This window comes from Chiloscyllium punctatum, chromosome 10, assembly GCF_047496795.1.
Source record: "Chiloscyllium punctatum isolate Juve2018m chromosome 10, sChiPun1.3, whole genome shotgun sequence".
NCBI classification, from domain to species: domain Eukaryota; kingdom Metazoa; phylum Chordata; class Chondrichthyes; order Orectolobiformes; family Hemiscylliidae; genus Chiloscyllium; species Chiloscyllium punctatum.
This window is the reverse complement of record NC_092748.1, coordinates 67,658,492-67,685,936: the sequence shown is the minus strand read 5'-3', so window position 1 is coordinate 67,685,936 and position 27,445 is coordinate 67,658,492. Positions and strand designations below refer to the sequence as shown.

At 40.8% G+C, this 27,445-nt stretch overlaps 1 protein-coding gene across 3 annotated transcripts in view; it reads right to left on the bottom strand.

The window, feature by feature from the left end:
- Positions 1-27,445, bottom strand: part of LOC140482253 (protein TANC1-like) — a 245,970-nt gene that overhangs the window by 129,664 nt on the left and 88,861 nt on the right. For all 3 annotated transcript variants that reach the window (XM_072579410.1, XM_072579411.1, XM_072579409.1), the window contains 3 exons: positions 21,050-21,180; positions 16,804-16,993; positions 2,553-2,807 (listed from right to left, as the gene is read on the bottom strand). In XM_072579410.1, coding sequence (XP_072435511.1) covers positions 2,553-2,807; positions 16,804-16,993; positions 21,050-21,180 — 576 coding nt within the window. The remainder of the gene's footprint in view (positions 1-2,552; positions 2,808-16,803; positions 16,994-21,049; positions 21,181-27,445) is intronic.

Below are 27,445 nucleotides of genomic sequence, written 5' to 3'. Positions count from 1 at the left end.
TAAATTGAAGACTTGCTCATGTCTCGTTTCCACTCATCTATTGCTCTTAGTGAGCTATGAATAAAACTTTAGCTTGTACACAATGTTCACCATTTGCGTCTCATCCAGTCAGTTGTGAGGTATTTACATAGTACAATTCCAGGACAATCAAAAAGTAAATGAATAAATAGTCTACATTATCACATCTGCTATGTTCTAAGTACTGATTCATTGTGTGCTTTAAATAAAACTCAGCTTTTCCAGAGTTAGCAGAACAACTCAATCCATTAGTGTTGAGTTACAATGCTGCATATAAACATAAGCACATTCCCTCAGCAATACACAGAAATACTTCAAAACCTGTGACCTTTCTAATCATTGTGTCATAACCAGGCTTCACATGTTTTCTCCTTTTGATTTCATTCAAATTTATGAATTACATTTCTGCCAACTGAGCAAATTTTAGGTTAATATCTACAGACCCACCTCAATCACAGAAAAATATATTCACTTGAAAATTTCTTATTCAATTAACTCCCTGCACATTCATCAGATGTGATTCTCTCAGTGTTTTCCTCCACATAGATGCAGACTAACTCACTTATACTCCAGCTCTCCTCATTGGACTGCTGAAATAATTTAAGACTTTATTTCAGCTCTAATGACTCTCAGACTTCTTTGAGCTCAAACGCTTTCTAACTGACTCTCAGTTTGGAGATTTCTCCAAATAAATTCTCAGCCTGGAAGACTTTTCAAAGCTAGGAAACTTGAGTGTGAAAGACCATAAGATTGATTGCAAAGGGTATTTTCAATCAACAATCACACCTGGTTCTCTTCAAAAGTATTTGTAAAACACAGAATAAAGCTACATCCCAGACTAAATAACTAGTTTGCACGTAAAAGATAATGAAAACGCTCAGAGAACCCCTCAGAATTACCAAATGGACAATAACAGATTGTACAATAAAGTGAATTAGTTAGAAGGAAATGAATTAGATTCTAAATCTATGTTTCTTTTCCAATGTAGATACTTAAAATTTCAAAGGATCCATTCTGCCACTGTTTCAACCAACAGCAATCAAATTCAAGAATTGAATTTCTGAGCAATCATATTGGCTAATAATCAACACTATAACAGTACAGGGCCATTTTTATTTCGGAATAGAAAGCATTTCATCACTTTCAATGATAATACTTTCGACTGGAACAAAACCATGGAAATAATCATGAACTCTCTCAGCAAGGTGACATCATAGTGCAGTAGGTCAGAAGTCGGAAGATACCTGAGGGGGAGAGGGGGAAAGGCGGAGAACGGGGAGAGGCGGAGACGGGGAGAGGCCAATGCTCAGAAAGCTTGTGATTCCAAATAAACATGTTGGATTGTAAGCTGGTGTCATCTGACTTCTGACCTTGTCCATCCCAGTTCAACACCGGCACCTCCACATCATGGTGCAGATTCAATTGATTTTCTGAGCTAAAAAAACAATATTAAAGATGTGTTGCAGATCATAAATATCACACAAGTCATAAATATTGAGCATAGAATTAGAAGAGGACAACACAAAGATATCTTCATATCTATGAGTTTGGATAGACATATGCCATTACCGAAAGAATAGAAATCAAAAGCACTAGCAAAATAGAAATCCTATATGTGCATCAGAAGTACTCTCTGGAGGTTAGGTTTAAATATTATCCTCAACTAAAGATAACGTGTTGCCTATAGATCAAAAGATATCATAGGAGTTAAAACATTTCATATTAAAGACAATTTATTTTGCATTTACCACAGAGATTTCAGACAGAACTAGGAGTTTATTTAATCCCCAACTATACCGCAGAAATAAAAAATAGAAAAGCACATATGGGGGCAAGGTAAAGCGAACTGCATTTTTGTCTGCCCACATTAAACTGAGCCTGGAGGTCAAACAAGATTTGAATTTTCATTCAGAAAATTCATAACATATAGACCCTTTTAAAAAGGCAATGTATAGTTCATAACATCCCTTCATGTTGAGTTGTTTGCCAAGGGAAGAACGTCAAGCATCCAAAAATATCTGTTAAATGGTTGGATAAATGAGGGATATTGAAGCTAAGTATAATCCATAAAATTCTAAGATGGGATGAATGTATGTGAATTCAGGGATGCTGCAGAACTTTGAAACAAATTATGCAAACTAATTCCAAGGCACTTCAATAAGTTTCTACTCCAGAAATCAAATGAATTTTTTTTGCAAAGGAAATGGGAAATTCAAAGATGTCTCTGCATATAAAGCAGTGTTTTTCTAAGTACCCATAATCAAGCACTTTAATTTTAGTATCAGAGTAAAGACCTCATTAGCTTCAACCTCTTAACTTCAAACCATAATTACTAGAGAAACTGATTCCACAGTATGCAAGTGATGATTGAAGACAAGTTAATTATTTGGAAGCTGATCCTTGTGGCTTCTGTGGGAGATACTGCTTAGTTCTACTGTTTCCACTTGGTCATTTCTCTTTGTTTCTACATAATATTTTCATTACTCAAATCTGCAAAGAATTTTACTCTTACATAAGAACACAGTAAAACATACCTGCAACTGAATTAGGTCGTGGCATCAAGAATGATGGCACAGATTGGTGCACATAAGCAGTAGGTCCATCAGAAGCAGCTTCAGATTTTGAAAACAGTGGTGGCAGAACCATGTGGTTCCTCTCTGCTACAGGCAAGCCACTCTCTAGTCTCAAATTCTTCATGATACCACGTGGCATACAGTCCCGCATGCTACTGTCTTTGGTCCATTCTAGACTTGAACCACTTTTATCTTCATTTTCAGATGAAGCTGTAGCTGAAAATACAAGGAACCCAAGAAAAATATTGCTCAATGTTATTGCTTGAGAATATCTGAAACTAATATCATATTTAACTATTTACAACTCTTATTCAGCTCTCTAGCTAAAGACACACCCGTTAGTAAATCATGAAACCACCACAAAGTGCAGTGATTCATCCTTTTATTCACAGGTTGAGCAAGGAGGTAGGTGTTGCCCAACCCCTCAAAATTTCCCTAAATTTAGTGAAATGTCAATTTAAGGGGGTTTCATGGAGAGTTTCTCAATGAGCTCTAGCAAGTTTACTCTTGCAAGAACTGCCCCCAGAAATGGGCCAACAGAATCAAGCCAACATATCACTTTGGTGACAGGGACCTGGAGGTTCTATGTCGGGGTGGTGGACATCATCTTTCCTCAAAACCAAAGGAGCCAATGACACCAGACCTGGTCTGACATGACCATCCAGGTGAGTGCAATGCCAAAGGTTCTGAAGGTCTGCCAAATAATGTCATAAGGTGGGTCATTTCCTTCTATGCTAGATAAGGTTAAGTGTCACCATTTTTTCACACAGTTAATTCTGCCATGGCATCCATTTACCACCAAGATTCTTGGTCTACAACTAATATTGTGGCATGCGATAGCTTGTCAATGCCTCACCTCCACTTTAACTCATTCCTACAAATGATTAGTCCTTCCTGCTCTCTGTGCTTCCTACATACTTGGGATACTTCACTACCTTTCCTCCACCTGCATTAACAGTGAGCCAACCACTTTCATCTCACTCAATCCTTGGTGTCATTGCAGGATGAAACAGTTCAAAACAGGGCTGGGAGTTTTAGAGAACCAAGTCAGGTGGTAGGGTGCCCAAAATTAGTCTGCTGATGCCATATGAGGAGAGACTCCTTGCACGAGTGAGATCGGACCACTAAGGCCATAAGAACGTACCAGCAGAATTTGCCTATTTGGCTCACTGATTTTACTCAAACATTCAGTGAGAGCTCACCTCATCTAATAATCCTTAACTCCCACTCAATACCCATACTGATGAGAACCTGTTTATTTCAGCCTTAATGAAAGAGTAACTAGGGAAAGAGTAGGACCCCTTAAAGTTCAGCAAGTCTGCCGATGTGTGGAACCACAAGAGATGGGGAAGGGTAAGATACTAAGCAAGTATTGTGCATCAATGCTTACTGTGGAGAAGGATATGCTGGAGAACTTGGGGGAAATAAACAGCAGTATCTTGAAAAATGCCCATATTATACAGGAGGTGATAGTGGAAGTCTTAAAATGCATCAAGGTGGATAAATCTCTGGGACCTGATATTTGTATCATCATTAGCTATAGGGGAGGAGGCAGTAGTCTGGAAATTGGCTGATGTAGTGCCACTTTCAAAAAGGTGGCCAGGAAAAGCCAGGGAACTATAAACCAGTGAACGTAACATCAGTGGTGGGCAAGTTTTTGGAAGACATCCAGAGGGACAGGATTTACGTGTATTTGGAAAGGCAAGGACTAATTAGGGGTAGTCAGCATGGCTTTGTGTGTGGAGAAATCGTGTCTCACTAACTTTTTTTGCAGAAGTAATGAAGTGCATTAATGAAGGCAGTGTGTCAGATGTGATCTATATGGACTTCATTCAATAAGATTGTTTTAGATGGATTAGCAAAGTTAGATCACATGGAATACAAGGAGAACTAGCCATTACATACAGAATTGACTTGAAGGTAGGAGACAGAGGATGGTGGTGGAGGGATGCTTTTCAGACTGCAGGCCTGTGACCAGCAGTGTATCACAAGAATCGGTGCTGGGTCCATTGATTTTTGTCTTTTGTATAAATGATTTGGACGTGAACCTAGGAGGTTTGTTTCCTAATTTTGCAGATAACACCAAAAATCAGTGGTGCAGTGAACACCAAAGGAAGTTACCTCACGGTGCAATGGGACCTTGATCAAAATAAACAATGGGCCAAAGACTGGCAGATGGAATTTAATTTAGGTAAATGTGAGGCGTTGCATTTTGGAAAGGCAAATCAGGGCAGGACCTATACACTTAATGGTAAGGTCCTGAGGAAGTATTCCTGAACAAAGAGACCTTGGAGTGCAGGTTCATAGTTCCTTGAAAGTGGAGTCCCAAGTAGACATGACAGTGAAGAGGGCATTTGGTATGCTTGCCTTTATTGGTCAGTGTATTGAGTATAAGGTGTTGGGAGGTCATGTTGCAGCTGTACAGGACATTGGTTAGGCCACTTTTGCAATACTGTGATCAATTCTGGTCTCTCTCCAATAGGAAGGATGTTGTGAAACTTTAAAGGGTTCAGATAAGATTTACAAGGATATGGACAGGGTTGGAGGATTTGAGCTATAGGGAGAGGTTGAATAAGCTGGGGCTATTCTCCCTGAAGTCTCAAGAGACTGAGGGGTGACCTTACAGAAGTTTATAAAATCATGAGGTGCATGGAGAGGGTAAATAGACAAGACCTTTTCTCTGGGATAGGGAAATCCAAAACTAAAGGGCATAGGTTTAAGGTGAGAGTGGAAAGATTTAAAAAGAACTCAAGAGGGAACGTTTTCATGCAGAGGATGGTGCATATATGGAATGAGTTGCCAGAAGAGCAGGTGAAAACTGGTACAATTACGATATTTAAAAGGCATCTGGATGGGTATATAAATAGGAAGGGTTTAAGAGGGATATGGGCAAAATACTGGCAAATGGGACTAGATTAATTGAGGATATCTGGTTGGCATGAACAAATTGGAGCCAAGGGTCTGTTTCCATGCTGTACTGCTCTATGACTAACTTCGACATATCTCTGGAGTAAAGAACACCACAGAATTGTTATCCTCAAACAATAAATCCACCCTCACCTTTGTCTTGAGTGACAAGTCACATGACACCAAGTTGTATTCCAACAGGTTTCTTTGAAATCAAGTGCTTTCAGAGTGCTGCTCCTTAGGTGAAGTGGAGGGAAGCATGCAGGCACAGAATTTATAGGCAGAGGGATAATGGCAAATTATTTATGCCAAGCAAGTTATAAATTCTGTGCATAGTTTCCCTCCACTTCATCTAACGAAGGAGCAGCACTCCAAAAGCTTACGATTTCAAATAAACCTGTTGGACTATAACCTGGTGTCATGTGACCTCTGACTTTGTCCATCCCAGTTCAAAACTGACACCTCAACATCTTGTCTTAAGTGAGAAATTCTGCACTGCAAGATGAATGCCCTCTGGTCCAAGATTCTTCTGCAAGGGAAAACAACCTCTAAACATCTTTCTTGTCAAGCCCCCTCACAATTTTGTAAGTCAGTCTTTCCATATTTAGTGAACCTTCTCTCAATTGCCTCAAAGGCCATTTGACCCATTGAGCTTCCTTGGCAATCAGTATGATCATACTGATTGTCCAAACTGTTCCCATTTTCCCCTCCTTACTTTAAGCTTCAAGGCCTCCTTGAAAAGGTTCTGTGTCTTTTGGGTTAAGAACAGAATCTTAAGACACATCTCTGAACACCCAAGGTACTCTGGATTTTATTTTTCCAAAATAAAGCTGTTAAACCAGAATACAAATACTAGTTAATTATATCCAAATATAGCTTACACCAATTATATTTCATGACGAGCGACAAGTTGGAGAAAATTTACTACATTGTTTTAATGTTAGAACGAGTGATGCGTTGAAGATGGCCTAATACAAATAATTGTTCTTCCCATTAATTTTTATGCTTATGCAGAGAGTGAAGCAGCCCATGTAAAAACAATTATGATTTGATGATCAAGGGAAGTTATTTGGGTGCAACTGGGAAACAAGAAAGGGATGCTCACCTAATTGGGATTGCACTACAGACCCACAAGCAGTCAGCAGGAAATTGAGAAGCAAATTTGTAAAAGGAGATCTATTACCTGTAAGAATAATAGGGTGGTAATGGTAGGAAATTGTAACTTTCCAAACATAGACCGGGACTGCCATGGTGTTAAATTCCTTTCCATCCAAACCTTTAAGTGTGTACAAAAACATTTTCTGATTTAGTACGTGGATGTACCTATTAGAGAAGGAGCAAAACTTGACCTTCTCTTGGTAAATAAGGCAGGATACGTGACTAAGGTGTCAGTGGGGGAGCACTTTGGGGCTAGTGATCATGATTCTACTAGTTTTAAAATAATGACGGGAAAGCATAGAACAGATCTAAAAGTTCAAGTTCTAAATTGGAGGAAGGCCAACTTTGGTATTAGGCAAGGACTTTCAAAAGTTGACTGGGGGCAGATATTTGCAGGTAAATGGATGGCTGAAATGTGGGAAGCCTTCAAAAATGAGATAACGAGCGTCCAGAGACGGTGTGTTCCTGTTAGGGTGAAAGGCAAGGCTTAGTATATGGTAGTAGAATAGTATATGACAAGAGAAATTGAAATTTTGGTCAAGAAAAAGGAAGCATATGTCAGGTGTAGACAGGGATTGAGTGACTCCCTAGAAGAGTATAAATGCAGTAGAAGTATACTTAAGAGACAAGTCAGGAGGGCAAAAGGGGACGCGAGATAGCTTTGTCAAACAGGGTTAAGGAGAATCCAAAGGGATTTTATAAACACTTTAAGGACTAAAGCACAACAAGTGAGAGAATAGGGCTCCTTAAAGATGCTGCCTGACCTGCTGTGCTTTTCTAGCACCACACTCTTAACTCCCCCTTAAAGGTCAGCGAGGCTGACAACACGTAGAACTGCAGGAGATGGGGGAGATACTAAACTAGTATTTTGCATCAGTGTTTACTGCGGAGAAGGATACAGGAGGGAGCTAGAGAAAGTGGGGAAACAAATAGCAGCATCTTGAAAAATGCCCATATTACAGAGAGATGGTGCTGGATGTCTTAAAATGCATAAAGGTGGATAAATACCCGGGACCTGATCAGTTGTATCCAAGAACTGTGTGGGCAGCTACGGAAATGATTGCTGGGCCTTTGCTGCGATACTTATATCATCGATAACCACAGGTAAGGTGCTGGAAGATTGCTGGTTGGATAATGTGGTGCCCCTATTTAAGAAATTAATGAGGAAAAGTCAGGGAACTCTAGACCGGTGAGCCTGACATCAGTGGTGGGCAGGTTGTTGGAGGGACAGGATTTACATTTATTTGGAAAGGAAAGGACTGATTAGGGATAGTCAGTGTGGCTTTGTACATGGGAAATCATGTCTTACTGACTTGATTGAGATTTTTAAAGAAGTAACTAAGAGGATTGATGAAGTCAGAGTGGTGGACATGATCTATATGGACTTCAGCAAGGTGTTCGACAAGGTTCTGCATAGTAGACTGGTTAACAAGCTTAGATCCCATAGAATAGAGGGAGAACTAGCCATTTGGATACAGAACTGGCTCGACGATAAGAGACAGTGTGCTGGCAAAAGCTTACTTTCAGACTGTAGGCCTGTGCTGGGTCCACTGCTTTTTGTCATTTATGCCAACGGTTGGATGTGAACACGGGAGATATGATTAGCAAGTTTGCAGAGGACAGAAATTGGAGGTGTAGTGGACAGCAAAGAAGGTTACCTCAGAGTACAATGGGACCACGAACAGATGGCTGAGAAATGGCAGACTGAGTTTAATTTAGATCAAAATGCAGCACCTTATATTTGAAAGGCAAATCAGGGCAGGATTTATACACTTAATGGTGAGATTCTGAAGAGTGTTGCTGGACATGAGATAGCTTTGGCAAATAGAATTAAGGAAAATCCAAAAGGTTTTTACAAATACATTGAGGACCAAAGGGTAACTAGGGAGAGAATAGGACGCCTCAAAGATCAGCAAGGCAGCCTTTGTGTGGAGCCGCAGGAGAGGGTGCTGACTCTAAACGAGTATTTTGCATCAATATTCACTGTGGAAAAGGATATGGAAGATATAGAAAATGGCAAAATAGATGGTGACTTCTTGTAAAATGTCCAGATTACAGAGGACAAAGTGCTGGATGTCTTGAAATGCATAAAAGTGGATAATCAGGTGTACCCTAGAACTCTGTGGGAAGCTAGAGAAGTGATTGCTGAGCCTCTTGCTGAGATATCTGTATCATCGATTGTCACAGGTAAGGTGCCGGAAGACTGGAGGTTGGCTAATATGGTGCCATTCTTTAAGAAAGAGAGTAAGGGCAAGCCAGGGAACTATGGACCAGTGAGCCTGATGTCAGTTGTGGGCAAGTTGTTGGAGGGAATCCTGAGGAACAGGACAGGGACAGCAAGGATTGATTATGGATAGTCAACATGGCTTTGTGCGTGGGAAATCATGTCTCACAAACTTGATTGAGTTTTTGAAGTAACAAAGAGGATTGATGAGGGCAGAGCAGTAGATGTGATCTATATGGACTTCAGTAAGGCATTTGACGAGGTTCCCCATTGGAGACTGGTTAGCAAGGTTAGATCTCTCAGAATAAAAGGAGAACTAGCCATTTGGATACAGACTGGCTCAAAGGTAGAAGACAGAGGGTGATGGTGGAGGGTTGTTTTTCAGACTGGAGGCCTGTGCCAGTGGAGTGCCACAAGGATCGGTGCTGGGTCCTCTACTTTTTGTCATTTACATAAATGATTTGGGTGTGAGCATAAGAGGTACAGTTAGTAAGTTTGCAGATGACACCAAAATTGGAGGTGTAGTGGACAGCGAAGAGGGTTACCTCACATTACAACGGGATCTTGATCAGATGGGCCAATGGGCCAAGAAGTGGCAGATGGAGTTTAATTCAGGTAAATGCGAGGTGCTGCATTTTGGGACAGCAAATCTTAGCAGGATTTATACACTTAATGGTAAGGTCCTAGGGAGTGTTGTTGAACAAAGAGACCTTGGAGTGCAGGTTCATAGCTCCTTGAAAGTGGAGTTCCAGATAGATAGTATAGTGAAGGTGGCATTTGGTATGCTTCCTTTTATTGGCCAGAGTATTGAGTACAGGAGTTGGGAGGTACAGCTGCAACATTGGTTAGGCCACTGTTGGAATATTGCGAGCAATTCTGGTCTCCTTCCTATCAGAAAGATGCTGTGAAACTTGAAAGGGTTCAGAAAAGATTTACAAGGATGTGGCCAGGGTTGGAGGATTTGAGCTGTAGGGAGAGGATGAACAGGAGCTGTTTTCCCTGGAGCGTCAGAGGCTGAGGGGTGACCTTATGAGGTTTACAAAATTATGAGGGGCATGGATAGGATAAATAGACAAAGTCTTTTCCCTGGGGTCGGGGAGTCCAGAACTAGAGGGCATAGGTTTAGGGTGAGAGGGGAAAGATATAAAAGAGACCTAAGGGGCAACTTTTTCACGCAGAGGGTGGTACGTGTATGGAATGAGCTGCCAGAGGAAGTGGAGAAGGCTGGCACAATTGCAACATTTAAAAAGCATTTGGATGGGCATATGAATAGGAAGGGTTTGGAGGGATATGGGCTGGGTGCTGGCAGGTGGGACTAGATTGAGTTGGGATATCTGGTCGGCATGGACGGGCTGGACCGAAGGGTCTGTTTCCATGCTGTACATCTCTATGACTCTATGCTCACTGTATGTAGGTGTGGTCTGACTAGTGCCTTGAATGTTCATTTTGAAAGACTTCCATTTTTGGTACTCCTGTCCCTTAAAATAAACACCAACATTCCATTTGTTTCTTAATATTTACTGAACTTGGATGTTAGATTATGATCCTCATACGAGAACCTCCATATCCCTCTTATGGGGCAGTCTTTCTCTGTTTAAATGTACTTTTCCAATATTCTTCCTGCCAAAGTCCTTAATCTCAAACTTTCACACATTATGTTCTATCTGTATAATTTTTGTCTGAGCTGTCTATAATCGCTCTATAAACAAACCCAGCAATTCAAAAGTAGGCATCTATGAGGCACTGCAGACCATCAGAAGCAGAAGCATACTCAATCTCATTTTACAATCTCACAGTTTAGCGTAACTCAACTCTTTCACTAACTTGAAGTCAGGGGAATCAGTAAAGATTGCAGGAAGATATGCCAAAAGTAGTACCATGCAAAGCTAAAAAAAGAGGTGTCAACATAATGAAGCTACAAAGGAGGATTACAAGCAGAAGTAGCAGACATAGGCAGGCCTAAGCAATTACCACAAACAACAGATCAGAGCTAAGCTCTGCAGCCCAGCACATCAGTGCAAAAGACAAGATTGAAGCATTTGTAACGTTAGTCAGCCTAAAGTGCAAAGTTGATGCTAAATCTTGGACTCCATCTGAGGTCCTAAGATTCATAAGTTCAGGTCTTCAGCTAACTTGATTCACTTCACATGATATCTGGAAACTGCAAAGGAAATGGGTGCTGACAACACTGATAGTAAAATGCAAGACTTGTACTCTATAACTAGTTATGCTCTAGCTAAGCCGTGCCAACATAGCTATAACACTGGCACCTATGTGGAAAATTACCCAGCTGTGTCCTTTACACAAAATGCAATGCAAAGCAGCCAATTACTGCCACCACCAATCTCGTATCAATAACTAGCAAGTGACGGAAGGTGTCACTGACAGTACTAAAGAAGTTGCACTTAGATAGAAGTAGCAATAACCTGCTCACTGTTGCTCCTTTTGGGTTCTGCCAGAGCCACAATTTCTGAATTCATCGCAACCTTGGCCTAACCACGGAAATAAAGGTTAAACTCCATAAGTAAGGACAGAGTTACTCCCCTCAAAAGTCAATGTAACCTTCTTCTCTTCACGTTCATTCAACATTCTGGAGATGATCACTGACCAAAAACTGAACTGCAGCAGCCATGTAAATACTGGCTACACAAGCAGGTCAGAGGCTTAATATTCTGTGACAAGTTATTCATCTCCTGACTCCCAAATCTTACCCAACATCTGTGAGGCACAGATCAGGAATATGATACCCTTCATTTGCCTGGATTCAACCAATAATGAACAAGAAGCTCAATGCCATAGAGGACTGTGCAGCTTAGTCAACCAACATCCCTTCTACCAGTGATCTACAATGGCAGTGGTATGAAGCATCTACAAAATGTCCTCTAATAACTAACCAAAGCTCCTTCAAAAGCATCTTCCAAATTCACAATATCATCTAGAAAGTCAAAAGCAAATGATGCGTGGCAACACCACGACCTGCAATTTCTTTCCAAGCCACACACCATCCTGAATTGATAATATATCATTCCTTCATTGCTGCTGGCTCAAGATCGTGTAATGTCTTCCCGAATAGCACTGTGGGTGTACTTACACCACAGACTGCAGTTCACCACACCCTCTCAATAGCAATTAGGGATTTGCAACAATTGCGAGTCTTGCCAACAATGCTCACAACCTCTGACAAAAAGTAAACTCTGTTTTGTTTTAAGATTACCTTAAGATTTTAGGACACAAAATAGTTTTTAAAAAGTTTTGTCATGAACTGGAAATACCAGGTAAAAGAGGAAAATATGATGTTCACATATTTTCAGCACTATCTAATAGTTAAATGGAGGAAATCTGCAACAGGCTAACCACTCAGAGGGAAGGGTAGATTAATTGGACTAAAGGGCTTGCGGAAAATTACTGAAGCACTGCCTTCTTTTTCAACGGGCAATAACAATCACAACACAGGAGGCAGCCTGACTGGATTAGTGACTTCTCGGTCCCACCTGGCAAATCACAGTTATCAATCTGATGTCCACTTCCACAAATGTTTGAATTTTTAACAACATTTAAGACACTCCCACATAAATTTCATTTCTGTGGCACTATTCATGGATTGTTGAACTGTGGATAAGTAGATATGTGGTTTCTGGTACTGAAATGGATGGAGTTACTGGATTTGTACAAAATATCTGGGATAACCAGTTGACAGAGAGAATATTAGGGGAAGTAAGTATTCCGAGGGATGCAGCAACAAGGAGTTGGACAAAGAATTCACACTAGTAGAACTGGAAAAACGAAATAAATTGAGGAACAGATTGTTAAAGTGCCTGGAAATGGAACCACTCAAAACTGAAATGAAGTAGGTCAGGCAAGAAGAAGTACAAGTTATAAGCTTACTGTCACCACAGACAGAACAACATATATCCATTCAGATGTACAACCACAGAACCATAGAAATAATACGGCACAGAAAGGACCATTCAGCCCACCTTGTCCTTGCTAACGAAAGAAACCCAGCTTTCTAATCCCACCTTCCTACACATAGGCCATTGTCCTGCAGCTTACAGCATTTAAGGTGCAGATCCACATACATTTTGAAAGAGCTAGATTCGCTATGTCCATCACCAACTCAGACAGCGAATTCCAGACTTTACATAAAAATGTCTTTCCTCATGTCCCCTCTAACCCTTCTGCCATTTAGTTTGAATCTATGACCCTGGTTTTTGAATTCTGCCAAGGGAAACAGGTTGTTCCTGTCTACTCTTATCGCCACCCCTCACACTTTTGATACATTGATCATGTCACCCCTCAGCCATCTCTGTTCCAAGGAAATCAACCCCAACCTTCCCAGACTCTCCTCATAGCTCCATTCTCCAGCCCTAGCAACATTTTTGTAAACCTTCTCTGAAATCTCTCCAGAGAAATTATGTCCTTCCTGTAATGTGGTGACCAGAACAGCAGACAATACTCCAGTTGCGGCCTTACACAGTTTCGTCATGGTGTCTTGCGCGTGTTCTATACCTTTGCCAATAAAGGAAAGCATACTATATGCCTTCTTTGTAATGTTATTTACCTGTACTACCACCTTCAGGGACCTGTGCATTTTCACGCCAAAATCTCTCAATTCATCTACACCTCAATACATTCTTGCATATTGTGTATTCCTTTTACTGTTTGACATCTGAAATGTGAGTCATGGAATCCCCACAGTGTGCAAAGAGGCCATTCGGGCCATTGATTCTGCACCGACCATCTGAAGAGCATCCCACATTTATCATTCCTAACCCACCTAGCCTGCACACCCCTAGACACTAACTTAGCATGGCCAATCCAGCTAGCCTGCACATCCTGGGACTGTTGGAGAAAACCACAGCTCACAGTGCAAACCCATGAGATTTGGGGACAACGTGTTCACTCCACACAGTCACCCAAGACTGGAATTGACCTGGTTCTCTGGTGCTGTGAGACAGTAATGTGAATCACTGAGCCACTGTGCTGCCTCACTCACACCTCACGTTTATCAGAGTTGAATTTCACCTGCCATTTTCCTACCCACTCCACAAAGCCATCTATATCATTTGGAGCTTATAGCGATCTTCTACACTCTCCAGAACATGGCCAATTGCGACCCCTCCCCGCCTCCCCCAGCCAACATTAAAGTCCAAATTGTTAAAGTTTAAAACAAACAGTAGGAGTCCCAACTCCAAGCCCTGCTGAACACCACTTGACTAGGCAAAGGTGAGTACTGCAGATGCTGGAGATTAGAGTCAAGATGAGAATGGTGCTGGAAAAGCATAGCAGGTCAGGCAACATCCGAGGAGCAGGAAAAAAAAACGATGTTTTGGGCAAAAGCCCTTCATCAGGAATGAGGCTGGAAGCCTCGAGGGTGGAGGCAAATGAGGAAACAGGTGAAGTCCACATTAATGCCCTGGGGTTGAAGGGTTCCAAGGGAGAAGATGAGGTGTTCTTCCTCCAGGCGTCAAGTGGTGAGGGAGTAGCGGTGGAGGAGGCCCAGGACCTGGATGTAAACTGATGAAGTCCACATTGATGCCCTAGGGTTAAATGGTTCCAAGGCGGAAGATGAAGCCCACACTTCTGCCCTCAAACCCCACTCCTCCAACCGCAACAAGGACAGAACTCCCCTGGTCCTCACCTCCCACCCCACCAACCTCCACATAAATCACATCATTCGCCGACATTTCCACCACCTACAAACGGACCCCACCACCAGGGATATTTCCCTCCCAACCCCTATCCACTTTCCGCAAGGACCATTCCCTCCATGACTACCTGGTCAGGTCCACAGCCCCGCAACATCCCATCCTCCCCTCCTGGCATCTTCCCCTGCCACTGCAGGAAGTGCAAATCCTGCACCTACACCTCCTCCCTTACCTCCATCCAATGCCCCAAAGGAGGCTTCCACATCCAAAGTTTCACCTGCACATTCACCAATGTCATTTATTGTATCCGTTGCTCCCGATGCGGTCTCCTCTACATTGGGGAGACTGGACGCATTCTCGCAGAGCGCTTCAGGGAACATCTCCGGGACACCCGCACCAATCAACCCAATCGCCCCGTGGCCAACCATTTCAACTTCCCCTCCTACTCTGCCGAGGACATGCAGGTTCTGGGCCTCCTCCACCACCACACCATCCGAAGCCTGGAGGAAGAACGCCTCATCTTCCGCCTCGGGACCCTTCAACCCCAGGGCATCAAATGTGGACTTCACCAGTTTCCTAATTTCCTCTCCCCCCAGCTCCAAACTTGCAGCTCAGCACCATCCTCATTACTTGTCCCACCTATCTATCTGCTCCACCCTCTCCTCTGACCTATTACCTTTACCCCTTCCTCCAACCACTTATTGCACTCTCAACTACCTTCTCCCCAGCCCCAACCCCTCCCATTTATCTCTCCACCCCAGAGGCTTCCAGCCTCAGTCCTGATGAAGGGCTCCTGCCCGAAACATAGATTTTCCTACTCCTCAGATGCTGCCTGATCTAATGTGCTTTTCCAGCATCACTCTAATCTGAACACCACTTGATGCAGCTTTCCATTCACAAGGGCAGCCATCAACCATTATCCTTTTATTTCATGTTACTAAGCCAATTTTCGATCTAATTTGAAACATTACCCTTTATTCAATTGGCTTTTACTTTTTAAAATCAGTCTGCAATATGGGTCGTTGTCAAACATCTCACTAAAATCCATCTACTGCACTACCCTCATCAATCTTCCATGTCATTTCATCAAATAATTCAATCAAATTTCTAAGGCATGACCTTTCATTAATAAAGCAACATCTATCGCTGACTAGTCCATGCCATTGAGTGACAGTTTATCCAATGTTTTGGGATTGATTCTAACAATTTACCCAACAAGACAGACTAACTTACCTATAACTGTTTGGCATTTCCTCTATTCTTTTTAAACTACCAAATCACTTTTGCAATCCTGCAGCACCTTATTAATGTCTAGTGAAGATTGGAAAATAATCCTCAGATCATCTATTATTTCGTCCCTGATATCCTTCAATATCCTCAGGAACAATCTATGTTCGACTTGGCGACTTATCCATTTTCAAGGATTCCAATTCCTCCAACACTTCTCATTATAATTATTTTGTCCAATATTTCACATTATTCCTCTTGGATTACTGTATCCACATTATCCCTTTCCTTTGTGAACACGGAGACAAAAAATTAACTTAGAATTCTTCCCACATCATCTTATCTGTAGATTTAGTTGTAACACACCAGCCTTAAGTCATCTAGAAAGCTTAGCAAATAAAAATATACATTAAAGAGTTTAATACTCCAATCTTCAAAAACATATTCATGCCTAGCCATGCACCATAAGAAATCAGCTCATTTGAGGTTCATTCTAATGACTTCCAGCAAAGATCACTGACTTTATGATTACGAATTCAAGCATTGGTAATATAAAACAATGAATCACAGAATCTGAGAGGCATTCTATCAATCACTTTCTGGAAATCCACATGCACCACCATCAGCCAAATGGGTATCAATTTTATTCTATGATATTCCTCCAACAATTTTCAATCATGGTTTTAATACATGCTCACTTTTGCATGTTTGCAGACAATTTTGGCAGCAACACACTGTGAATATGTTTGCCTCCACTATTATGCCAAAAATGCATACTAGAAGCCAACCTAACAGAATAAAACTAAGATCTTACTAATTCCTATCAACTCAAAAAATGTATTGCCATAACAATATTAATATAATTGTAAACAATCAAAATAGCAAAACAATTCAGCACATTTAGTTTACACTATTTGCACAAAGTGATTTAGATAGCAATTCTAGGTTTCCAAAAATTATTGAATCACTTTCATCAAACAAAGTGAAAATCAAAGATTGAGCATAGGGTATGTTGGCATTACACATTTTCATGGACCAAACTGCTTACCTATAATTCCACTGTCTTTGCTTTCCAGTGTGGAACTTAAGCTGGTGATAGTTGCACAGGGACTAGATTTTTTTTGTGGTGGTTTATTGATGCAGCTATTCAGGGTTGAGCATGGGCTGTCAGTGCCTGGAGATGCAGTACTACTCGTCAGTGTTGAACATGGACTGACTCCCTGAACATTAACTGAAAACTGTGAAGAAAGCAAAATGAAACAATTAGTTCTAGAAAACAAACATTTACACAATAATCGTTTAATAAGTCATAGGTCAAACAAGTGAACCAGCATGTACAGATAAACTCAACCTCATTTCAAGAGGGCTAGAAGGTAAAGGATGATTGAACTTGGATAGAATGAACTCAGGTGATAGCAGTGGGAATCATGTCCATGGCACGAGTAGTGGCTATGGTGCACAAGATGGGAGGAAGCATAATGGTAGGGCTAAGGTGATCCAAGATTCAGTCGTAAGGGAAACAGATAGATGCTTCTGTGACTGCAAAAGAGATCCCAGGATAGTACGTTGCCTCCCTGGTGTCAGGGTCAAGAATGTTTCAGAGCAGTAGCAGTGCATTCTAAAGAGAAAGACTGAAAAGCCAGTATCCATTATACATATCAGTACCGATGTCATAGGGAATAAGTCCTACAAGTAGAATATAGAGAATTAGTATATAAATTAAAATTAAGGACTTTAAAAAACTAGTAATGCCAGGATGTCATGTTAGTCCAGTAAAAAATAACAGGATATATCAGATAAATAAGTGGCTGAAGAAAATGCATTGGAGAAAGGGTTTCAGATTCCTAGGATATTGGATCTGGTTTTGGAGAAAGCAGGATCACAGGTTGCTCTGGGCAGCACCAGGACCAAGATCTTCAAGGCAGATGTTTGCAAGGGCTGTCAGGGAGAACTTAAACTACAATAGTAGGGTTTGGGAACTTGAGCAGAGACATAGAGGAGGGAGAAACAAGGATAGAAAGAAAAAACAAAGGGAAGAAGCAAACGGCGAAGGTAGAAGGGTGATAAACAAATGGCGTCACACTGCAAAATAAAGCTAAAATGACTAACAAAGTTAAAAAGACAAATCTAAAAGCTGTGTCTTTCAATGCACTGAGCATTTGCAATATGTTATATGAATTAGCAGTGCAAACAGAAATAACAGTTGTGATTACAGAGACATGGCTGCAGGATTATTAAGGATAGGAACCAAATATCCAGTGTTATTCAGTATATACTGGAGAAAGCCAGCATGGGTTTATTAATGGCAAATCATGTTTACCAAATCTGAAGGTGGTTTTTTTGGAGAATATAATATGCATATTAGTTAAGGGAGATCTAGTGGATACTGTGGATTTTCAGAAGGCTTTTGATAAGGTGCTTCATAAGGGGATAGTGGGCAATGTTAAAGCACATAGGAGACAGAGTAATATATTAGTATGGTTCAAGAATGGTTGAGAGTCAAAAAAACAGAGCATGGAAGTAAACGGGTCTTTTTCCACGTGGCAAACAGTGAATAGTGGATTCCATAAGGATCAGTGCTTGGGTTCCAGCAATTCACAATATCCATATAAATAACCTGAACAAGGGAGCCAAATTCAACATTTCCAAGTTTGCTGACAACACAAAACTGAGCAGGATTGAGAGTCATGAGAATGCAGCAAGGAGGTTACAAGGTGATTTAGACAAGTTAATAAGGGAAACACATGGCAGATGCAGAATACTCAAAACGTGGTTACATGTAAAGCTATACACTGGGGTCTGTCAAACAGAAGGGAAGCAAATTATTTAAATGGTGATATATTGGGAAGTGTGGATGCACAGAGAGATATAGGTGACCTTCTTACCAGCCTCTGAAAGTAGGCAGGCAGGCACAACAAGGAACTGAGTACGTGAACAGCACTGGCCTTAATTGTAAGAGAATGAGTTCTTCTTGTATTCATTCTTGGCCGTAGGTGTCATTTATTGCCCATCCCTAGTTGCCCCTGAGAAAGTGATGGCTTGCTGCCTTCTTGAATTGCTGCAGTCCACATGCTTAAGGTTGGCCCACAATGCCCTTTAAGAGGCAATTCCAAGATTTAGACACAGCAACATTGAAGGAACAGTAACAAATTTCCAAGTCAGGATTGTGAGTGGTTTAGAAGGGAACTTGCAGACAGTGGTGCTCTACTGCCCTTGTCTGTCAAGGTGAATGTGGTTGTGGGTTTGGAAGGTGCTGTCTGAGGTGGATAGTGCAGATTGCCACTAAGACCTATGGTGGAGGAAGTGGATGCTTGTGGGTATGATACCCATCAAATATATTACTCTGTCTTGGATGGTGTCAAGTTTCCTGAGCATTACTGGTGCTGCACCCATCCAAGCAAGTGGGAGTATTCAATCACACACCTGACGTACCTTGTCAATGATGGACAGGCTTTCCTGGCTAACTGAGGACTCAGGTGGGTTACTCACGCATATACCTAGTGTCTGACCTGCTCATGTAGCTACTATGCTTATGTGGTAAGTCCAGTCAAGTTCCCGGTCAATGATAACCCCCAGGATGTTGGTAGTGGAGATTCAGTGATAGAACACCAATGAATGTCATAGGGCAATGGTTAGATTGTCTCTTATTGGAGATGATCATTGACTGGCATTTGTGTGGTGAGCACTACTAGCCATTTGTCAATTCAAGTCTGGATACTGTCCAAATCTTGCTGCATTTGAATGCAGATTGACTCAGTATGAGTCATCGCACATGGTGCTGAACATTGTACGATGAACATCCCCACTTCTGACCTTACGATGGAGGGAAGATCATTGATGAAGCAGCTGAAGACAGTTGGGTCGAGGGCACTATCCTGAGGAACTTGTGCAGTGGATACCTTGGAGCTGAGATGACTGAATTCCAACAACCACGACCATTTTCCTATGTGCCTGATATGATTCTAACCAGTGGAGAGTTTGTTCCTGGATATCCAATGACTCATTTCGTTAGGGCTCCTTGATGCCACACTTAGTTGAAAGCAGCCTTGACATCAAGTGCTGGATTAGTGGTGCTGGAAGAGCACAGCAGTTCAGGCAGCATCCAAGGAGCTTCGAAATCGACTTTTCGGGCAAAAGCCCTTCATCAGGAAGCTCCTTGGATGCTGTCTGAACTGCTGTGCTCTTCCAGCACCACTAATCCAGAATCTGGTTTCCAGCATCTGCAGTCATTGTTATTACCTCGTTGACATCAAGTGCTGTCATTCTCACCTCATCTCTGGAATTCAGCTCTTTTGTCCTTCCATCTTAGACGATAGAGAGTAGACTGAGGGATGGTAATTGGCCCTTTCGACACTGTCCGGCTTATTGTGTACAGGACATACCTGGGCAATTTTCCACATTGTTGGGTAGATGCCAGTGTTTGTAACTGTATCGAAACAGTCTGGCTAGGGGAGCGGCAAGTTCTGGAGCACAAGTCTTCAGTATTATTGCCTAAATGCTGTCACAGTGCATAGCTTTGCACTTCTTGATGTCACGTGGAGTGTATTGAATTGGCTGAAGACTGTTAACTGTGATACTGGGGACCACTGGAGGAGGCTGAGGTGGACCATCCACTTAGTTTAGAAGTAGAGATGTATTACTGCAATTATGCAGGGCGTTATTCAAATCACACCTGGAGTATTGCATTCAGTATTAGTCTCCCTACCCAAAAAGGATTTACTTGTCATAAAAGGAATGCAGTGGAGGTCCACAGGGCTGATGCCAGGAATAGCAAGACTGCTCCATGAGGAAGGATTAGTTCAACTGGGCCTGTATCCACTACAGGTTAGAAGGTTGAGAGGGATTTGATTGAAACATATAAAATTCTAACAGGGTTGGACAGACTACATGCAGGGAGGATGCTTTTCTTGGTGGGCAAGTTGAGAACAGGGGGTCACAGTCTCAAAATTTGGTGTGGACTATTTAGCACTGAGATGAGGAAATGTTTTTTCACTCAAAGGATAGTAAGTGAACATGTAGAATTTTCTATCAGAGGTGGTGCTGGTGGCCAAGTCACTAAATATATTCAAGAAACAGATGGATAATTTTTAAATTTTGAAAGACATCAAAGGGTATGGCAAGAAAGCAGGAATATGGCTTTGAGCTAGGAGGATCAATCGTAATTGTAGCGAACAATGGAGCAGGCTCAAAGGGTTGAATAGCCTCTTCCAACTGTTAGCTTCTATGTTAAAATTCCAAGCAGTATCTTCCCATGTTTCTAAAATAAATAGCTTTTCTTCTTATAGTCATCTTACCATTTTTTCATTCTTTTCTTCCATAGCTAAACGAGTTGAGCTTGGAATCCCTTCTCCTAACAGAAAGCCCAATCTAGTCATCAGTTCCTGAGCAGTAGGAGAGGAGCTATGTTCAGTACTCTTCTGTGGCTCTAAAAGACAAATAACTACAGTTATTCAACTTCCAACTGTCTTAATTCTAAGTGGACAGGTACATAGTACAGTGATTACAGCATTCTAATCAAATTACTCAAAATATTTTTTCATATGCTACTACAAATTGATGCAAAAATCAACTGTTCCATCTAAAAGTGTGGGCCATTCACGAACAAATGAAGTTTTACAGATGCTGCAAATTTAAAAAATGTGAAATATGCAAAACAACACTTCCCCAGTCAACAAAAGGTTCAATCGCTGAAACACTGATTGCCCACATCCCCACCCTCATCCCTTATAAAACTGTTCATTGGATTGAAAGTGGATTTAAAAAGTACATTCATAGAAAACCGTACGGTGGGGATTTTCTTCTAGCCACTTTTTTCAGTGTAAATCAGAGTTGCAGTTGGGGACCCTGTGGAATCCTCATCACTGCAAACACTGAAAGAATTGCCTAGGAAATTGAAATTTCCATTGGGTTAGCCCTCAATGCTTGGAACCCTCCTAAAGTCTCCAATTACTTGGCTCAAAACTTTGACTCTACTTTCTCCTCACAGATGTTGCCAGACTGGCTGGGTTTCTCCAGCAATTTGTTAAAGAAGCAAATTGGAGTGCTGTAGAGGATGTCCTGAAGGAGCCCATAACAGAATCTATTTGTTTATAGGGAAGAAACAGTAGAGGTACCATTAAATTACAGGGTATTTTCAATCTGTCACCAACTGGTGAGCTGGTGATAAAGGTTGAGAGGAACAAACTTGTAAGGAAATTATAGTGTAGGGCAAAAATATAGAGCTGTTATAACAAGGAAATTAGTAATCCTAAATATAAGCTGCGATAGTACAATGTAAAGGGCAGATCAGAGCAAACGTTTTTAGTCTCTAATTGACAGCTGAGGAGTTTGCACGAAAGAGGAATTAAAGCCTGAGGCAGATCAGCTATGATCTTATGGGCTGAATGGTCTACTCGTGCTCCTGGTTATCATGCTAGATCCTTAAAATTGTAGGTCATGGCCCCCGGTAGCACAGAACACTGATGAGTGACCATACTTCAGAAATGTAAAAGTGTTCAGTCAATTGGCAGTTGAGGTACTTTTCCCATTCGCAGTGGGATCAGTAGCCAATATCATAAATATAAAAATCACTGAGAAAAACAGGGAAATGGCAAAAAAAAAACAGTTTACTTAAAGTGTTGAAGATTTGGAACTTGCAGACATGCATCTTACTGAGCACACAAGGAAGAAAATCAAAGGGCACACTAAATAAAAATCAAAAGAACTTGGATGCTATAAACCGGGAATAAAAGTAGAAATTGCCAGAATAGCTCAGCAGGTCTAGAAGCATCAGTGGAAAGAAATCAGAGTTTTAATTCAAGTGGCCCTGCCTTGAAGGGCATACTAACTTGGTTAAATGGAGATTGGAGGGTTATGCACCAGACCAAAACCCTACAAAATATATTCAAAATATGGACTAGACGCTTTTTTTCCTATTTTACAGGAAAGTGTAAGGTGCTATATTCCAACTGCAATTCGATTGGGCAAACTACTCAATGTTGAGCAAAACATACTTTATTGCTACGCTTTAGTTAAAATACAACAAAAAAAAATTGGGGTAACAACTTTATAGGAAAACAATTGTCGATTGTCTCACAAGCAATTCTCCAATCCAGCAGGAAGAAAATTATAGCACTGTGGGTCTGTGGTCAGCACTGTTGCCTTGCAGTGCCAGGGACCAGAGTTTGATTCCATTCTGAACAGAGTTTGCACTTTCTCCCCATGTCTGCACGTTATTTATTCATTCGTGGGATAAGAGCAATGCTGACCAGACCAGCATTTATTATCCATCCCTAATCACCCAGAGGGCAGTTCAGAGTCAAACATTGCTGTGAATCAGGGGTCACATATAGGCCAGACCAGATAAGGATGGCAGTCTCCTTCCCTAAAGGACATTAGTGAACCAAATGGGGTTTTCCAACAATCAACAATGTTTTCATGGTTATCATTAGATTCTTAAGGGGCGGCACGGTGGCACATTGGTTAGCACTGCTGCCTCACAGCGCCAGAGACCCGGGTTCAATTCCCGCCTCAGGCGACTCTCTGTGTGGAGTTTGCACATTCTCCCAGTGTCTGTGTGGGTTTCCTCTGGGTGCTCCGGTTTCCTCCCACAGTCCAAAAGTGTGCAGGTCAGGTGAATTGGCCAAGCTAAATTGCCCGTAGTGTTAGGTGAAGGGGTTAATGTAGGGTCGGTGTGGACTTGTTGGGTCGAAGGGCCTGTTTCTACACTGTAACTAATCTAATCTAATTCCAGAAAATTTTTTTTTAAAAAGTTTCCTCCAGGTGGTCCGGTTTCCTCCCACAGTCCAAAAGATGTGCAGATTAGGTGGATTTGTCATGCTAAATTACTCCATAACGGCCAGGGATATGCAAGCTAAGTGGATTAGCCATGGGAAATGCAGGATTACAGGGAAACGGCAGGTGTGGTTGGTTGCTCTTTGGAAGGTTGGTATGGACTTGATGGGCCAAATGGCCTGCTTCCACACTGTAGGGATTCTATGCAAAACTCAGAGTATAGCACAAAGAAATGTACTGCAGCTTCCCCTCAGCAGCTGCTACTACAAAAAACAAAAACTAAAAATCCTGGTTTTGTGGGAGTTTGACCCCACCCATTTCGGCTGCTTCTATTATCCCAACATTTAAAAAGAAACTGAGGCCTTATAAACAGTTTACTCTGAGTACACTGCTCACCACCTCTGTCTTAAAGCCTCCTTGCAAAAGAAAAACCTCGGACAGAATAAAAAAGTCCTAAATCTGTAGCTTCATCATACCTCCCCCTTTAAAAAAAACCAATGTAGAAAAATGGCTCAATTTTTAAAAAAACTACTGGTATAGTACCATACATGTTATATTGACTCTAACCACGCAAACATTCACTACTACAGTCTATTTCAGTTCATTTTTCTTACCACCAAACCCCACCATCTTCCTTCATCGAAGTCATAACGATTGAGCAATTACATTCTCTCATCCTGCCACATGTGTAATTCTCAAATTGAATAGCAAATTTTATCCAATTGTCTCAGAAATAATACTAGCTGCAAAAATGTTGAAATGTTGCAATGCCAACACCAAGCTCAAGGTCTCCTTCTCAATCATGGAATATTTCTGTTGATGATTATTGGTCAAGAATCTCAATATCAAGGATTCTTCCGAAGACTCATCAAGGAGGCAAACAGTGTTCAGAATGGACCAGGGCTTCAGTTAACACACTGGACCCCGCAACAAGAGGTTTTTCAAAAAAAAAGAGATGGGGGCTGAGAAATTCTTTTCCTTCGCCAACTACTCCAAACAATACACAAAAACAGATGTTGCAAAGTGTCTCCAGTACACAAGCAGTTATCACAGATCATTCAATTTTCAAGCAATACCTCATTTGAAGAAAAATGTTGCCCTGTTCTTTCACTGACCTCTTAAAAATTCACAATTCAGGTATCCCAACACAAACTCAAATCTGCAGAAACTCTTAAATATGAAACCATCATAGCACTCTTCCTCACAAATTGTATGTGGATGGAGAGAAAGACACTCTCTCTGAATTGTGTTTTCTCATACGCATACACACACATGAATTGTGACTCACTCACAATCATAATCATTACAGCACAGAACAGAGACTTTGGCTCATCATGTTTGCAACAGTTCTGTGACCTAGTGCCAATTTCCCACCTGTTTCCCAAATCCCTACAGATCATTTCTATCAAAATAACCATCCAATGTTTTCTTGAATGCCTCAATTGAACCTGGTTTGTACCAATTTGAATTAAACATTCTATTAAACTTCATAGGAGTTATGGTTTGCTCAAAGCATGCTAATAAGCCAGAACAAAAAGATTCACACTAGCAGGTAATGAATTTCATCATCATCTTCCCAATTCAATGTCAATGATTCAATATGCTCTCATCACATTATTTGTATACGGGTTTAGTTTTCTTCCAATTCTATTTCCTGTCACTTTGTATCTGAAATTCCAAGTATATCACTCCATCTTCGCAAAAAACATTGCCTTCTTTGGATCACTCTTTTCTTCATCAATCAGGTTAAAAGCAGTTCATGATACACTACCTTCCTGAACTTTTTATTTACTTCTGTCCATCTAACTTATCATCTCCTTCAGTAGGAAATTTCTGTATCATAAATTGATGATCTGAATAATATGCTGGTCCATAATCTATACAATGCTCGTTGCATCAATAAGTATACAGATCTTTGACTTATTGCATGTGCAAGGATTTTGTCAATAAACAGCAATAAACTCTTACTATAGTCAGATTACATACTTCTGTTCAACAATTTGATCCATTTAATCCCGATGCCTCAGGTCAGATTGACTTTCTTGCTGTTCCTACAAGTTACTGACGTTTTGTTTTAAAACACACAAGACAAAACTTACTGCTTTATCAGTGAATAAAAGGAGCAAATTGTCAGGTTCAATCAGGTTTTGTTTGAATAGAAGAGCAATCCATTGTTAACCTTGGTTAATGCAAGCACAGAATCAATAGCATTTGCCAGACCTTTATGGGGGGAAAAAAACTTGGAAAACAAGATGCAATTCCACTAATGTCATAAATACCTCTTTGCAACAAAAGATGGAAAACACCTAGCAGCCATCTGTTGATCATCTCCTGACCAACAGCCATGGTGACAAAGATCTAAAATCCAAGCTGCTAACTAAAACAATCTAGTATTCCACATTAAAAGTTTTTAAGCCAAACAAACCACTTTTCCAGACATAGCTCAAACTTCTCTTCCCAAAATGTTATTCTCTAGCTGTTCTAAGCCAGAGAAAAACTCCTCAAAGATCATCATGAGTTGCAGTCTTGATTTGCTTCTTCTGAAGTAATATTTTATCAACTTTATCAACGGCGGCTTGGTTTTTCCACTTGGCCGACACAGTGTTCCGTTTTAAGAAGAAATCTTTGCTGGCTGTGGTTTGCAATTTCCCTTTAAATTCCAAATGAATGACTTGAATCTTTGCTTTCAGAGACAATAATCTCAGTCTCAATATAAAGGAATTAGGTTAACTATAATCGTGCAATATTAGCATTCAGGTTCAATGCACTCAGCTACTAATGAGCAGACAGACATTCAACAATTCATCTTTCTGGTGAATTAGATGTGAATACCCCTGTCATATCCGAAAACCAGACATGCTCAGTTAATTCTTGTCCAGCAAAATTTGGACTAAAATATTAACTGTCAAATTGGATATTGGAGTTGACCACCTGGCCTCAATAGAATCTTTCCCATAGTTAACATTTACACATGTATTTATAGTGCATCTTTGCAGTCTCAGCTGCTATGGTCTAATTTGGCATGAACCAAATTAAGTTTTCTTCATACCAAGAAAGATCTCCAGAACCAGTAACTGGATTAAGTGCTATGGTCGGTTATTGTGTTATTGTGCGAATTCCACCATTCACTGTTTAACTACAGCAAACTTTTTATTAACCAGCACCTATGGCACCAGCGGTGTACGGGTGGGGTGTCAGACGTTTTGGTTCAACAGGTTAACATCATTAATGTGAAAACATGCACTAAGTCATACACATCATTGATATACTTCATTTACAACATAAATCACTTAGATAATAATGCAATTCTGTCTTAAATAAAACTTACTGACAGAAAGCCTTCTCATTCAGAGGTTCAACTGACTACTTGGACTTTGCAGAGATCACAATGCAGTAAACAATCGGTATTTCAGTGACATAATTTTTGCTTAATGAGTTTTGCAGATAAAAGAAAGTTTGCTATACTCCTTTCGCTGCACTTCATAATTTTCCTCCTGAATATCTTTCAATGCATTAATTTTTGGAGAATAGCTAGAACAGTAATTACAAATCTGAGAAACAAACAAGTTATGCCTCACTAGTACAGCATTCTGGAATTCACCTGTGCTATTCCCAAAATTCAAGATCTTCAAAAGAACATAAACTTTCCCAACTTACCTGACTTTCTGACCCAGGTTGACAGAAGGTTCTATTTATTTTGAATAAATAGTACTAACTACATAAAAACAATTATGCATATCAGCATATAACTCTACTATTAAAACTAAGCCTTATAAACTCACCCTCTTTCTCACATACAGAGACACAGGCAGGAAAAGAAAACATGGATGCTATTGGCAGAAAGAAAGGTTGAGGCAGTGCAGTGCGTCAAATCAAAAAAGGAAACAGCTATCTCTGAAAATCGTGATCTTTGTTGC